Source organism: Ornithorhynchus anatinus, chromosome 14 (assembly GCF_004115215.2).
Source record: "Ornithorhynchus anatinus isolate Pmale09 chromosome 14, mOrnAna1.pri.v4, whole genome shotgun sequence".
In the NCBI taxonomy this organism is placed as follows: Eukaryota; Metazoa; Chordata; class Mammalia; order Monotremata; family Ornithorhynchidae; genus Ornithorhynchus; species Ornithorhynchus anatinus.
In genome coordinates this window covers 15,101,936-15,118,400 of record NC_041741.1, presented here as the reverse complement: position 1 = coordinate 15,118,400, position 16,465 = coordinate 15,101,936, and the positions used below count along the sequence as shown (strand labels likewise).

Sequence of the window (16,465 nt, the reverse complement as noted above, 5' to 3'; positions counted from 1 at the left end):
GACGAATGAAAGGAGCAGGTCAGGGTAATGCAAAAGGGAGTGGGAGAAGGGGAAAGGGGAGCTTAGTCAGTGAATAAATAACGGTGACTGACAGCATCATTGAGCTGGAAGAGGCTTTGGAAAATCTTCTGATAATAACAATAATAGTGATATTTGTTGAGTGCTTACTGCATGTCAAGCACTGTACTAAGCGTTGTGGTAGGAATAAGATAATCAGATTCCACATGGGGCTCACAGTCTAAGTAGGAGAGAGAAGAGTTTTTGAATCTCCATTTAGCAGTTGAGGGACCTGTGGCACAGAGGAAGTAAAATGACTTTTCCAAGGCCACACAGCAGGCAAGTGGTAGATACAAGATTGGAACCAGGTCTTCTGTCTCCCGGGGCCATGCTCATTCCACTAAGCCATGCTGCTTCTCAATCAGTGGTATTTATTGAGTGCTATACTGAGTGCAGAACACTGTACTAAGTGCTTGGGAGAGTACAATACAGTGGAGTTGATAGGCATGATCTTTTGCTCTCAAGGAGCTTCCAAACCAGTGGTTCTCAGGTTTGATTCCTTGAGTCCCAAATCTCAGTAATGGTCCTGGCATCACGAAGAATGTGGAGAAAATAGAGAAGATCCAGAGTAAAGCGACGGGGATCCTCTCTGTAAGGTTCCAAACTTTAGGAGCTCTGGAACACAGTAAGTGCTCAATAAGTACATATGAATGAATGAATAGAAGGTGTGTGTGTGTGTGTGTGTGAGAGCAGGACACTCATCTCAAGTTGAGGGATGGGGAGAAGGCCTGGGAGGAGAAAGAAAGCCGTTTCTGTAACTATTAGTGGAGCACTTTAGAGTCTCATCCATCCTTTTGTGGTAATGCATCCAGGTGTCGCTAATCCCTTAGATGTCTTTACTACTTTCCTTGGTTAGTCTTGGCAAGTCTGTCTTAGGGGAGTCATAAGTTTAGGAAAGTCTCTGTGAGTTTGATTTGAATGACTCTTCCTTTCCTTTGAATAACTCCATTAATAATGATCATGATATTCATTAAGACTGAACTATATACCAAGTCTTGTACTAAGCACTGGGGTAGATTCAAATTCTCTGATCAAAGACACTGTCCCATATGGGGCTTGTAGTCTAAGAGGGAGGGAGAACAGGTATTTTAATCCTCATTTTACAGATGAGGAAACTGGGGCATAGTTAAGTTATAGAAGCTATAGAAGCAGCATGAACTAGTGGAAAAAGCATAGAATTGAAAGCCAGAGGATCTAGTTCTAATTCCTGCTCTACCACTGACTGCTGTGTGACCTTGGGCAAGGCAAATAATAAAAATTATACTAATTGTGGTATTTGTTAAAAGCTTACTATGTGCTGAGCACTGTACTAAACACTGGGATAGATAAAAGGTAATTAGATTAGATTTTGTCCCAGTCCCAAAAGGGGTTTCAATATGTGTATATACATATATGTATATATATATGTAAATAGCATTACTTTCTTTCTTCACCCCCAATACCACTGATTGAGTTAGTGGTAGTAAGCGCTAACAAATGCAGTTATTATTATTATTTTTATTATAATTATTATGTGACTTACCCAAGGTCACACAGCAGGCTAGTGGAAGAACTCAAACTTGAATCCAGTTCTCTTGGCTCTCAGTCCCATGTTCTTTCTGCACAGTCATGCTGCCTCTTCATTGTTTAAGCTGTTTTAATCTAAAGTTGTGCCCATCAATTTGATATGTGTGGAGTAAGTATACATAAAACCACCAGAGATGTTATATTGTGTTAAACAAGTACTTCACCTAGGCTTTTGCACTTTCTTTGACAGGATGAAAATGATGCTTAAAAGAACAGTATGAAGGTGAGTTCTCTTGGATAACCATACTCATGGTAAAGGAGATACTATCCAACTTCTCCACATTGCAGCAATTATAGGAGGGTTATTTGTCATTATCAGAGATTTAGCGAAGTTTGGAATTGCAAAAAGCAGACTTGAAATCTGAAACGAGCTTTTCAAGTAGCAGGAATGATCTTTATGTGTACAAAATGAGGAGTGGATTGTTGGTTTGAGCCAGTGGCCTTTCATTTTGGGATCAGTTCATCAGTTCTCAATTTTGGTGTGGTGAGCATGAAGCATTAATAGGAATGTCTGAAGCAATCAATCTATAACTCCACCACAAATTATAGGCTTCTGAGACACCTCTCTTGTTCAGATTCCACCAGTTAAAACATTGTCTTAATAGCTGCCCTCCTCTGGTTCCCTCAGGCAGGCTTTGATTGAGAAGCAGCATGGCCTAATGGATACAGCATGGGCCTGGGAGTCAGAAAGACCTGGGTTCTAATCCCAGCTCAACCACTTGTCTAGTATGTGACTTTGGGCAAGTCACTTAATTTCTCTTTGCCTCAGTTACCTCATCTATAAAATGGGGATTAGACTGTGAGCCCTTTGTGAGATGGACTGTGTCCAACCCAGTTCCCTTGTTACCAGTTACTTCAGCACTTAGTACAGAGCCCCTGGCACAAAGTAAGTGCTTAAGAAATACCACAGTTATTATTATCCTTCCTTCCTTCCTTCCTTCCTTCCTTCCTTCCTTCCTTCCTTCCTTCCTTCCTTCCTTCCTTCCTTCCTTCCTCTCCTTCCTTCCTCTCCTTCCTTCCTCTCCTTCCTTCCTCTCCTTCCTTCCTCTCCTTCCTTCCTCTCCTTCCTCTCCTTTCTCTCTTTTTCCTTTCTCTCCTCCCTTTCTCTCCTCCCTTTCTCCCTTTCCTTTCTCTTTTCCTTTCTCTCTCTCTCCTTTCTTAAAAAGAACAGCTTGCTCCCCTTTCGCCCCTCCTCCCAACCCCCAATTCCTTTCTTAGGCTGGTTTCTGTTTTTTCCCTGAAGCAGGGCTGGTGAGATAGTTGAAAATCTTCAACTGGCACCTGGGCATTAGGGTTCCTGGGTTCTATTTGAGGTCTTGCCATTGATTTGCCTGATGACCTCTGCGAAAGTTAATGGAGGAGCAAGGGTATTATGTAATTCAGGTCTTTTGACTTCCAGTCCTTATTTTAATCCCTATTTTATTGATAAGGAAACTGAAAGGTGCATGCGCGCGTGCGCACACACACACACACACACACACATTGTCCTTGAGTAGAGGGAGAAAAGATGGAGAGTGTCTGTCATCAGATAGCATTTCTTTCAGGGGATGGTATCCTTCTTTTTTTATGATATTTGTTAAGCACTTACTATGTGCCAGGTACTGTACTAAGCGCTGGGGTAGATACAAGATAATCAGGTTGGACACAGTCCATGTCCTATATGATGCTCACAGGGTTAATTCTCGTTTTACAGATGAAGTAACTGAGGCACAGAGAAATGAAATGACTTGCCCAAGGTCACATAGCACACAAGTCAAAGCTGGATTTAGAACTCAGGTCCTTCCAACTCCCAGGCCTATGCTCTATCCATAGGCCATGCTGCTTCTGCAGGCTACTTCTTATCTGCAGGCCTTTTGATATCTAAATTCCCATATGAGTACCAACTGGGTGAGAATGTGCATTTTTGTGATATTTCACCAATTCTGCCTTTTTCTGTTCAAAATTTTTCTACCCAGCTGCGGTTAACAGTAAAGAAACAAAGTGAGATAACAGGACAGACAAAATTTTTGGTAGCACAGATCTTCTTGCAATTGGAGGTGGTCCTAGGCTACACACATCCTTCTAGTTCTGTCCATCCTGCACAGGAAATGAATAATTGCAATTTGCATAATTGAAGTTCCATTTCCTTGCACTGGTAATGTTCTTTATTTGGGCATCTACCACCCTTCTTGCCACAGAGTTTAAAATGAATCTCCCCACACCCAAAATTGAGTGTGAGCTTTTGGCTGAGAGAAGCAGGGAATGATTCATTCATCCCTAAATCAGTTTCAGTCCTTAATCTTGGGTTTTCCCACCAACTGAAGTATTCACAATTTTGAGTGTTTGTTTTATGCATCTTTTTTTTATCCCTGTGGCTTTACCACCTTTGACGATTGATGTAATTCATGGAGGGAGCCAAAAAGCAATAAAAGGAGCTATGTTCTTGTGATATGTACTGGGTATTTACAGTTTCACTCAAACAGCAAGGAACTATCACAAGACTAGAGGTTTGGGCTAGGCTAATAAACACATTTGGGACATTTATTAGGACTGAATCTCTGAATCACCAATGGGTCTCCAGCATACTTTGTGGTAAGAACCCAGATTACATTGGTGTCACTACCAGGAGAGAGAAGCCACGATTGCTGAATTAAGTCTCATGGCATTCAGAAAAGGGGGCAATTATGGGCTATGTAGACTTGTATGGTGAAATGTTCAGAAAAGAGAAAAACAAAGCCTCTTTTTATCATATTTAAGTGCTCCCTATGTGCCAGGAACTGTACTAAGCACTGGAATAGGTACAAGATAATCAGGTTGGACACAGTCCTTGTCCCACATGGAGCTCACTGTCTTCCTGCTTGGATATCATTGGGACAAAGTTCCAACAACCTCAAAAATTGAATAAAGAGCTACTGACTAACAGCATAATAGGATAACTTGAAGTCACTACTCCTGACTCCCAGAATTTATTTAATCTTCATTTTACCAATGAGGAAACTGAAACACTCCCTCTCTCTTCCCCCACCCACCCCCTCTCTTTGAACTACAGGTAAAGTTCGCCCCAGCCACTCAGGCGATCAATCAATCCATAACTAGTACTTACTGAAGATTTTGTGCAGACCACTGGACAACGCTTGAGAGTTAAAAGTTAACAATAGAGTTAAATGGATAATCCCTGCCCGCAGGAAGTGAGGAAGACAGAAGCTAAAATAAATTGCAGAGAGGGGAAACAAGGAGATTAAAGAGGCCTACAGAGTGATAAGGAAGAGGGAGGGGGATTGGATTTCTTCCATTTGAAGCTGTTGAATTGACAAAGAGCCTCCCTTCCCTTCCTCCCCGCCCTTCCCATTAGAAGCCTCAAATTAGGGCAGACCCCTCCTCTGACCATTGTGCTTCTCCATAGTTTTGATAAGGTAAAAAAAAAAAACAGCCAACAACAAAATCCACCAGAAAACAAGATAAAAAGAGATGGCTTAGTGGATAGAGCAGGGCCCTGGGATTTAGAAGAAGCTGGGTTCTAATCCGGACTCAACCACATGACTGTTGTGTGACCTTGGGAAAGTCACTTCACCTCTCTGTGCCTGTTACCTCATTTGTAAAATGGGGATTAAGAGCGTAAACTCCACATGGGACAAGGACTGGGTCCAACCGAATCAACTTGTATCTGCCTTAGAATTTAGAACAGTGCTTGGCACATAGTAAGCACTTAACAAGTACCATTATTATTATTATGATATAATATTTCATGCTCTTTTCCACCCAAGCAGGACTGATCACAGTCCAAAGTCCTGACAGCCGGAAAAACCATAAATCCCAACCCCAAGGTTCTTAAACTTTCAAAAGGCCTTGAGGCTGCAGCATCCTCTGTACCATTGCCATAGAGACGGCAGGGTGGGACCACTACGAGAAGAATGGTGAATGTAGGGTGATCTCCCAGGGAGCGGGGGAGGGGGCATTATCTGGCAGCTTTTCCCCACTTTCCCACCAATACCTCTGGCGAATGCCAGGCTGTGATCCCGCCCTGCCTCCCCTTCCTTCTTCTGCCCTGCCTGGTCTCTCTTTCTCTCCCTGTGCCCCACCTGAGTCTTAATACACTTGAGATAAAGACTAGTCACTTTGTACAGCTGCCTTGAAAATGGTCAGTCGGTGGAGAATTCAACCAATAGGAGAATCTCTCTCCTCCCTATCTGACTGGGTTCCTGGCACTGCTCAATATGTAGGGCAGGGGTGCAGGTGAGTGCTTAAGCGCAAGCTTGCCACAGTAGGGCTGAGGTGGTCTTTGGGAGGTAATCCTGCTGGGAATCATGGGTAGAAAGGACAAGAAGCCTAGAAGGCCACAGTGGGGGCTGAGCAGCAAGTTTAGAAAAATGAAATCAGATCATCTCCACCGCAGGTATCCGAGAGGAGAAGAAAATCCAGGAGGGATCCCTCAACAGGTCCGTCCCATCTCCTATGAATATATCATTCACAAATTCATTTATTTATATAATTATTTATTTATAGTAATGTTTATCTCCCCCTCTAGGCTGTAAGCTCACTGTGGGCAGGGAATGGGCCTGTTTATTTCTATTTTGTATTCTCTCAAGCGCATAGTACCATGCTTTGCACACAGAAAGAGCTCAATAAATATAATTGAATGAATGAATCAGAGATGCTAAATATGCAATCAGGGGTGCTAAAATGCTGGAAAAGAGACACTGTCACTCAAAGGAGGTTTAAGCAGAAATGGAAAGCATGGCCTCTCACAGGGCATGTCGGTGAGTGTGATTTTTAAGTTACATTAGTGGACGGATCTACCACTTAATTTAAACATGAAATGGAAGCCACATAATGCAGGAGGGTGAGATGGAAAATGATGGAAAAGATAAGGACAACAAATGTATTTCCACAGATAAAGTGCTGCTTATTTGAAATGCACAAAGGGTAGTCTTCTGGCCCATTCAATGTGGCCGCCATCCTTGCGCAGAGTCCCTGCCCTCCCGGGACTGACACTGTGCATGCATGGCAACCATATTGTTTTCCCTCTTCCCTCTGCTAAAATAAAAAGCATCTCTGTCATATGGCTTATTGGTGTTTTAATGTGTTTATTTAGGCAGCTGATCTGGTTGGTGGAATGGTTGAATGACATGGGACAGGAGGTGAAGGGATGGTGTTGCCGGGAGGGGACTGGTGGGAGGGCATGACAGGCAGGCACTGAGGAGGATATGGAGTCTGCGGGGGCCCCATCACTGTGCACCAGCCTCATCTTGGTACGGACTGTGGAGTGCTTTAGCCCATAAGAGCCGGCAAGGATTCAGGCCTGCCTCTGTGAACCCAGAGTGGCCTTTCTGCCCAGAGTAGGTCTGGGGTCAGAGAGCGTACAGTGAACCGACAGGGAGGGATGAGCAGTCTGGCATTAACTATACATCAATCTGTAATTCTGAGAGACAGGATGGCAGCGAGGGACCCTGTGAAGTGCCTTCAGGGTCCAGAGCCCTGGAGAGTGGGCATACACAGCTGTGTCAGTGGGGAGAAGCAAAGGCTGGGGCACTGTCCCTCCCTGTGATTAAGAGATTTTCCCCACCTCCTGTGGGTGTCCAGCAGCTGCCCAAGACGAGAGTGAGCGGCCCGGGGTTACCATCAGGGTTACAGAAATTAATTCTTGCTTGCTGTACTGAGAGTGCAATGTGACGACATATCACTGTGTGCCATAGGGCATCTCCAGGTCATGTGATGGGGGCCGGCCAATTGGATCCTTGCATCCAGACATCCAAATGTCTGAGGCTGGCTTTGGTTTCAGAAGCCATTTTTTTCCCTTTTTTCAAAGGGAATTTGTTAAGGACTTAAGACATGTCAGTAACTGTATTAAGCACCAGGGTAGATACAAGATAATGAGGTTGGACATGGTTAATATTCTACCTGGGGCTCACAGTCTTACTCCCCATTTTACAGATGCGATTTCTGAAGCCCAGAGAAGTGAAGCAACTTGACCAAGGTCACACACCTGGTAAGTGACAGAGCCAGGATTAGAACCTATGTTCTCTGACTCTCAGGCATGTGCCCTTTCCACTAGGTCATGCTACTTCTCAAGTCACACAAGGCATCAGATATGGCTGGTTTTGCCCCACTCTCTACCCCATGAGGAGGGACCAAGGATGAATGGCGGATGGAGACCCAACACTTCTTCCTTTCTCACCCTTTATGGTTTGAGGAAAACCTCCAGGGTGAATAACTCCAGGAGGAGAGAGGAGGTTCTGGAAGATTCCTCTTGCGATGAAGTTTTTGCTGTTATTATAAAGTGCTGGGAAGAGCGAGGCTGGGGAATGCCCAGAAGCTGCAGGGATGAGAGGAGGCCACACTAGACCTCGTGATTAATCATGTTCCTGTAGTCGGGTAGCATTTGTGGCTTCAACTGCACCACCGAGGAGTAAATCCATTTCACCTGTCGAGGGAAACAGCGGGGATTATTTATCAGGCTCCACCAGGGTTCAGACAAGTTATAGAAGAGAGGTCCAGGCAGAATCACTGGAGGGAAAGTTAGGGATGGAGGGGGCAGAATGAAGGACATTGGATGGTCTGTCCCAAACCATCAGGATGGGCATCCAAGAGGACCACCAGATGGGGTAGACACTTAAACCCCACTGCCCAGGAAGAGATTTACTCTTAAGTACTCCTACTTCAGGAAGTTTAATTGGAGCTAGTACTAAAGAGAAGCAGTGTCGCTCAGTGGAAAGAGCCCGGGCTTGGGAGTCAGAGGTCATTGATTCAAATCCCAGCTCAGCCACTTGTCAGCTGTGTGACTTTGGGCAAGTTGCTTAACTTCTCTGTGCCTCAGTTACCCCATCTGTAAAATGGGGATTAAGACTGAGCCCCATGTGGGACAACCTGATCAACTTGTACCCTCCCAGTGCTTAGAACAGTTCTTTGCACATAGTAAGCGCTTAACAAATGCCATCATTATTAAAGTCTCTTATGCTACTTTATTTTATTTTTTAATGGCTCTTATTAAGCATTTACTACGTGTCTGGCACTTATCATTATTATTATAATTATCATCAGTGGTATTCACCCCACCCTCTGCCTGTAGCACTTTTGTACATATTTACAAATGATATATTATAAATTATTTATTTCCATTAATCTCTGTTTCCCCCTCTAGATTGTAAATTCCATGTGGACAGGGCGCATGGCTACCAACTCTGTTGCATTATACCTTTCCAAATGCTTCGTATAGTGCTCTGCACATGGTAAGTGCTCAATATATATCATTGATTATTTGGTTGACTGATGGAAGGTGTAGTGTACCTTGTGAATTAAATTGTAATGTGGAAACCAATGGAGTCTCCCATATGGAGTGGAGGGGAGTGGGGGTGAAGAAAACCCCTGTAAATTAAAGATGGACAGACAGACCACTCAGGCCCCTGAGGTCAGAACCCATCCCAAACCTCGAGGATTGTCACTCTTATTGAAAGAAGGCGGCAGGTAAGAGGTAGGCAGAAAGGGAGGAGGGGAGTCTGTGCCCCTCACCTTGAACAGGGTGATCGTGGCACTGTAGCACACGCTGAGGAAGAAGAGGGTGATGAAGACAGAGATGGTGGTCCACAGCCCTTCAAGTTCCTCACTGTCAGCCTCGGTGCAGTTCTCATCCAGAATAAGCCCTGTGAGGAGGGGAAAGAGACAAGATGGTAAGTTCAGGATTCTGCTTGCCCCATTACACTGCAGGTTCATGGGATGCATAAGAAAGAAGTTGGCACTCAGTTGGAGGGAGGGACAATCCCAAAGATACTGGAACAGTGATCGGCACTCACCACTCAACTTCCCTACCCCTGTCCAGGCCCAGAGAATGTCTTTTTCTATGGTAACCCACTGGGATCAGATCTGCCTGCGTAGGGCCTGGGCTTCCTTGAGAGTGTCTGCACTGCTTCAGAGAGGCCCTGGTTGGGCTGGTCTGGCATCAGAGGCTTGGGAAGACCAGATGATTCCTGGACCAAACCAGGTCCCGTGAGGAGAAAGAGCACTACATCTCCCAGCCAGCCTCAAACCAGCCCATCTCTGAGTTCTCAAGGCCAAGGGTCTACTAGGGACAGAATTTACTGCCAACAGGAGGAGAACTGTCCCCTCCCAACTCTACAGGATGACCTACACGAAAACCAGTGGATAACAGCCATTGGATGTTCTGCTTTGGGTTCCAAGACACAGAGATGGTACAGTTGCCTTCACTAAGCACTCCATCCTTTCACTGTAAAGGGGGCAGAGCATGGAGGGGATCCAATCAGGATGGGAGGGATCCCTAGGATTGATCCCTGGGGAGGCTCCAGGCTCCTATTATCTCTGAGGAAGGCAGAGGAGGAGTAGGAGAGCAGAGAACTCCTCTCTTGGAAGCTCTCAGAGACATGACCCATTCCTGCAGGTAGGGGCAGATAAGTGTGACTAGGGAAGATCACTTTTTTGTTCTCCAGTGAGAGGACTGGGCTGGACAGTGGATCTCCAGTTCCTCTCCAGGCTATTTGCTGACATCTAGAGGGTCAGGGTAGGGACTGTGGAGAGGGTCCTGGGCAGCTCTTGAGGGACCAGGCCAGGGCCGAGGTCCCATCCCAAATCTGAACTTTTTATTCTGTCCCTACCATTTCTTCACCCCTAGCCATGATAAAGGGTCATGAATGAAAGCCTGGGGTAGGATAGGATGGGAATGGGAGGAAGAGGAAGGAAAAAAGGGAGTGTGAGTGTGGTGACTTGGGGTGAAATATGTTGAGTGTAAATTCACATCCAAGCACATGGGCTTGGAGAGTCCTGGCTTTTCTTCCTGCAGGTTGAGATGCTCAGGTCTGTGTGTCCTCCAGATGACATCTTAGAGCAGGACTCTAGCCTGGCTCCTCCTATGCCCCAGTGGGTTCTGGGCCAATGACCACAGCAGCAAAGGAAAGGAACACAGATTCTCTGTCTCCACTGGACGGCTCACTGGCACAAAGGGAGAAGAGACTCGATCTCAATGTTTCAATGTGAGTGAGAGTGGGTGTGAGTATGTAAGTCTGTGTATGGTTTGTGGGATAACTCTGTTTATGTGTGTGTCTTTGTGAGTGTGCTAGCAAAAGACATAGAGGGAGACAGTGTAAGTTCATGAGGCTGTGTGAGAATGAGTTATGAGTAATTTCCCAAAGTGTATTTTCTGGAAGTGTAGATGGACGTGACTTTGTCTGAGACTATATCTGTGTGGGTTTGTGTCTCATTATGAAGACTATCTAAGTCCCTGGGGTAGTGTGCCCAGTCAGTCCAGCTGTCTGTATGGAAGAAGGGAGGGGCACAAGAGTGATGCAGAGCAGGTGAGTGGGTAAGTAAGGTCAACTGGGTCCTGGGAGCAGATGACAGGGTATCTAGGTGGGATTGTGTGGAGGGCAGCTGGCCATGTTGACTCTGTCCCTGATCTTTCATCCTGAGTTCCTACAGGAGGCTTAGATAGAGGTTCTCTCCAGTAGTGAAGGATTCAGCTTCTCCCAGCAGCAGAGCAACAGGCTGATGCCATGACAGAAGTCAGGGGAACCATGAGAATTTCAACTCACGTGTTCTCAGAGGAGTGAGGCCTAGAGAGACCAGGCCAGATATCAGTCAGAGGGATCCAGGCTGACCTCTGTATGGGAGAGGGTGGACTATGGACAGTGTGGTCAGTCAGGCCTGTCCACAGCTGAGCCTTCCTCATGGCTCCGTCTGACCAGACCCTCTCCCTAGTCACCTTCCTGAATTTCCCCGTCCTCCATGCCGCCCTATCTACTACAGTCAAAAAAAGATTTGGTTCTGTCCACCCAGTCTAGGTCCCTGGGAGAGGCAGGGATAGGGCAAAGGAGTCACTGAAGACCTCCACCCCTAAGGAAAGACACTATCCCAAGGGGATGAGTCATCTAGCAGGGACAAGATAGTTTCACCCACCATAGAGATGGACCCAAGTTACCTGGGCAAAGAGGGATAGTCTCCCTGCCCCTGACCTCCCTGCCCCCACTCTGGTCATCCCAGTCACCCCATGAGGTAACAGTCGCCCTTTTCTTCCCACAGTGACCCCAGGAAGAACCAGTCCAGAAGTACCGTGTTTCAGGTGTGGCAGTAGGGTATTTATTATCATGCTTTGGGGTCATGGATGGAATTTACATGGGGAATTCCCCTCTTTTGGGGCTCCAGGGACCCGGAGTGGGTGGGAGAGCCAGCATAAACAGCAGTTGGGGAAATGGGAACAGGGCTGGTCCTGGGTCAGGAGGAGACATGAATGGGGCAGCAGGACGTTCTAATCAGCTCTCAATTACCAGTATTTTTGGACACCGTCTTTTTCAGTGTGTCTGACCGGGAGTCATGGTACACCAAGCAGGAGAAAGACTCTCCTGTTTCCCAATCCTTCTTTGTCACAGTAAGCTTGCTATACAGAAAGTAGGAGCCATTTCGATACTGGGGTGGGGTGGTAGAGTACTCTTCCTCCTTCATTTCTTTGCCTTTATGTTGCCACGCAATGGAGATATCTTGGGGTAAGAAGCCCTTGACCAGACAGGTGATGCTCACAGATTCCTTGCTCAGCTCCTCCGTGTGTGGTGAGAAGATGTAGGCCTCTGGGGTTTTACGTTCAGTGTCTTCAGGAAAGGACAAAACACATGAATTAAACAGGATCCCCGTCACTCCACAGCATGCAGTGGTTCTGACTGAGAGTCTCTGGGCCTAGGGCCTGAGGACCCCAGATCTGTGAGCCTGAGGACCCCAGATCTGTGAGAGGAGACATGGTGGCCACCCAAAATACAGGGATGGATGGATCTTCTTCTCTTGCCCAGGGAGTTGGGTTGAGTCTCTGCTTGGAGGCATTGGATGTGGTATGGATCGTAAGGCCCTCAGCTAAGAACAACTGGGAATGATGATTTCTCTCGGGAAGAGTTTTCATAGGCCAGTGTGCTCACTCCTTATAACGTTGGAAAAATATGCCAACCTTCAGAGTTCCTTTTGTCTGCTAATATTGTTTCAAGGGAGGTTTCCTTTTCCAGGAGTTGAAGACGATTTTATTGTACTCTCCCAATCAGTGGTATTTGTCAAGCACTTACTATGTGCAGAACACTGTATTGAGGACTTGGGAGAGTACAATACAAGAGAATTAGCAGACATATTCCCTGACCATAATGAGCATACAGTCCAAACATGGCACAGTGGATAGAGCATGGCCCTGAGAATCAGAAGGTCATGGGCTCTAATCCTGGCTCTACCACTTGTCTGCCGTGTGGCCTTGAACAAGTAACTTCACTTCTCTATGCCTCAGTTATCTCAGCTTTAAAAAGCGGATTGAGTCTGTGAGCTGGACACGGGACAGGAACTGTGTCCAACCTGATTTGCTTGCATCTACCCCAGAGCTTAGTACAGTACCTGGCATATAGTAAGCGCTTAACAAGTACCACAATTATTATTATTATTGTTATTATTATTATTCTACACTATCAGCTGTGACATCATACGCCGCACCCTCTGCCTCAAACTGCCCCTCTGAGACCCTGTCAGGGGTCCAGCCCTCAGCCTGCCTTGACTCAAGTCCTGGTCTCAGCAGAAAGAGAGAAACTGTAAATTGAGTAGCATGAAGAGCAGGCATCTACTTACTTTTATCATGGGAGATTGCTTTTTTCAATGATGTTGGAAATAATTTGTGTTCTACTTCACATCTGAACTCTGCATCACTCTTCCAGTCCTCAGGGGTCACTGACAGCTTACTGGAAACACGTGTGCCATTCCATATTGTATCTGATGACGTCTGTGCGTTTTGCGAGTTGGGAAACAGTGTTCCATTTTTGTACCACTTTACTCTAGCATCTTTTTCCTCATCCCTGAGACCAGTGGCCACGCAGATGATCTTGGGTTTGCCACCTTCAGAGAGTAAGTCCTTGGGTCTTGGAGGGACTAGGAATACTGCAGGTCCGCATAAAACTGGAGGACGAAAATTAGAATCAGCTACCCAATCCTGGGTGGTAGGAGTGGATGTGGATCACAATGAACTGGATCCTTCAGTCAATCAATCAAACAACCAATCATAATTATTGAGAGCTTACTCTGTGCAGTGCACTGTACTAAGCACTTGAGAGAATACAGAATAACAGAGTCAGTAGACATGTTCCCTGACCACAGTGAGCTTACAGTCTAGAGGGGTGAATGGTCAACGGTGACCCCTCTATGCCTTGTGCCTCCACCCCAACTTCTGGATATCCATCTGTAATTTCTCTCTGTGGGCAGAGAATGTGTCTGTTTTATTGTTGTGTTGTACTCTCCCCTTCGCTTCATAGAGTGCCCTGCACACAGTAAGTGCTCAGTAAATATGATTGATTGATTGGAACTATGAGGAGAACAAAGACCTATTCACATTCTCTCTGAGTTTCTGCATTTTGATCCAGGAACCTTCAGATCCTTCCCCAAACCAGCATCCCGTCAGTTCAACCTCTGTCCTCAGCCCTTCTGTGGACCCTGAGAACATCAGAAATGGAGCACCTGCCTTTACCCTGAGATTTCTGCTCAGATGGTGCTCCTAAATCTGGAATACATTTAGAATAGATTCAGAAGACCTCAACCTTTCTCCTGCCATTTCTCAGCGGGGCAGAAAGATGAGGAGTAAGGGTTTATAGACTTACCTGGGCATGAATTTGATCCAGGAAATCTAGGTCCTGCAAACAGAAGAAGAGATCAATAGTCATTCAGACTGAAGAAAATATTGAAGAGATAGAAATTGTTCACAGCTCATTTAAAATAAGATGGCACTGGAATTTCACATCTATGTTTTTAATGTGTCCATGGCTTCTTCCTCCCTTTCCCACCACATGCACACAGTTCTTGCCATGAACTAACATTTTACTAAGTCATTCAGGTTGCTTTTCCTCATGCATTGACGTGGTATGTCTTGTCCTGAAGTGAGACACCACCAGCCTCTTATTTCCCAACCCTCTCCACCTTTAAAGCCTTACTGAAGGCAGATTTCTTCCCCGACTAAGCCCTCAATTCCTTTTCCCCCACACCCTTCTGCCCACCCTGATTTGCTCCCTTTTTTCACCCCTCCCACAGCCCTACAGCACTTTGTGTACATATCCTTAATTTATTTCTCTATGTTAATGTCTATATCTCTCTCTAGCCTGTAAGCTCGTTGTGGTCAGGGAGCATGTCTAGCAATTCTATTATATTGTTATATTGCACTTGGGAGTGAACTCTGCACACAGTAAGCACTCAATAAATACAATTGATTGGCTGAAACCCTCTTCCATTCTCCCTTTCTGTCGGGAAGGATGGATCCCTCCCTCTTTTCTATGCCTCCCACCACCTCCCCCGGGACGGGGGGCAGTTGTCTTACCGACTGTTTTTTGGGTGTTCTTCTGGGTGGCAGGGTGTTCTACACTGCAAGTGAACAACTCGCCACACCAATTATCTTCAGGGACGGTGATTTGGCTGCTGAGGGTGTATAGACCACTGGGCTGGAGGATAGCAGGGAAGGTTTTGGAGTTGCTGCTGAAAGTCTCCGGGCTCCACTTGATGCTCACCGGTTCTGGAAAGTAGCCAGTCACCAGGCAGCCCAGGGTCACTTGGGAGAGGTTTTTCTCCTTGCGGCTGGGAATCAAGGGGTAGACGGTCGGAGACACTTTCGCAGCTGAAAGACAAAAACCGGGGTTAAGCTGGAACATTTCACACCCATGCACATTTTTACAACCCCAGGTGACCTCTGGTAGCTGAGATCCAACCGGCCTGCCCTGAGGATGCACTTAGAACAGAGCACCAAAGCTGTGGCTGCTATTCTGAAGCCCCAGATGTCAAATTGTCAAATGAGTTTCATCGCTACTGCTTTTCTGCCAGGAGAAGACATTCCTTCAAGGCTGACTTGACGTAATGCAGAGACCCATCTAAAGTATTCAGCTATATGATGACTCTGTATCCTTCAAAGGTAAGTCTATAGACTTGGGGGAACAACCAGGACTGAATTAGTATGGTCTGTTTATTGATCAGCATTTGAGGATCAGACCGGCCAATTGTGTGACCCCTCAGGAGCTGATGGCATTTGACAATCATAGTTGTCCCACGTACTGTTCAGTGGGAATGGACCAGTCTTCTGGCAACACAAGGTCAGGGTTGTTCCCCCTGAGTTAATAACAATGACCGTAATAGTAATAATCATATGATAATGATAATAACAATAATTATTACAGTATTTCTTAAGTTTTCAATGTGCTGAGTATCACTATGCATTGGGGTAAATAAAAGATAATCAGATTGGACCCAGCCCCTGACCCACATGGGGCTCACAGTCTAAGAACAAATATCAAATCCCCATTTTAATAATAACAATGATAACAACCACAACAATAATAATAATAGTGCTTGTTAAACACTTACTATGTGCCCAACACTGGGATCGATACAAGATGATCAGGTTGGATACAGTTCCTGTCCCACATAGGGCTCGCAGTCTAAGTAAGAGGCAAGATTTAATCCCCATTTTACAGATGAGGGAATTGAGGCTCAGAGAGGTTAAATGACTTGCCCAAGGTAACACAGTAGGCGTGGGAGTCAAGGAACCTAGTCTCTGCACGGACCACCCTTTCCTAACCTCTTCCCCCACAGAAGGTCAGTTCGCTCAGGAATCAGTTGGGTGAGTTCCGATAGAGGAGGAGAAGAAATTCTTCCAACTCCCTAGGGTGGAAATCTAATTTCATGCTTTCCTCAGTGTGTGTGGGACCCTCTCACTCTGCCTTGGGTGGATTTGAGTGGGGCAGCGGCATAATGGTGAGGATGAAAGGAGGAGACCAGAATGAAGGGGGGTCTCCTCCACTCTAGAACCCAGCCAGGCTGAAGATGCAAGGGAAACATCACCCCAAGCTGAGGTGTTGAGCTGGGCAGGGTGAGC

General features: G+C 46.0%; 3 gene segments (V, D, J or C); all 3 read right to left on the bottom strand.

Moving 5' to 3' along the window:
• LOC120638828 overlaps positions 1–16,465 on the bottom strand; it is a 140,968-nt gene that overhangs the window by 34,375 nt on the left and 90,128 nt on the right.
• LOC100076564 overlaps positions 1–16,465 on the bottom strand; it is a 189,816-nt gene that overhangs the window by 83,688 nt on the left and 89,663 nt on the right.
• LOC120638829 overlaps positions 11,660–16,465 on the bottom strand; it is a 96,533-nt gene continuing 91,727 nt past the window's right edge. The window contains 4 exon segments of the C gene segment in view: positions 11,660–12,188; positions 13,192–13,515; positions 14,211–14,243; positions 14,921–15,214. Of these exon segments, the coding sequence occupies positions 11,863–12,188; positions 13,192–13,515; positions 14,211–14,243; positions 14,921–15,214 (977 nt within the window).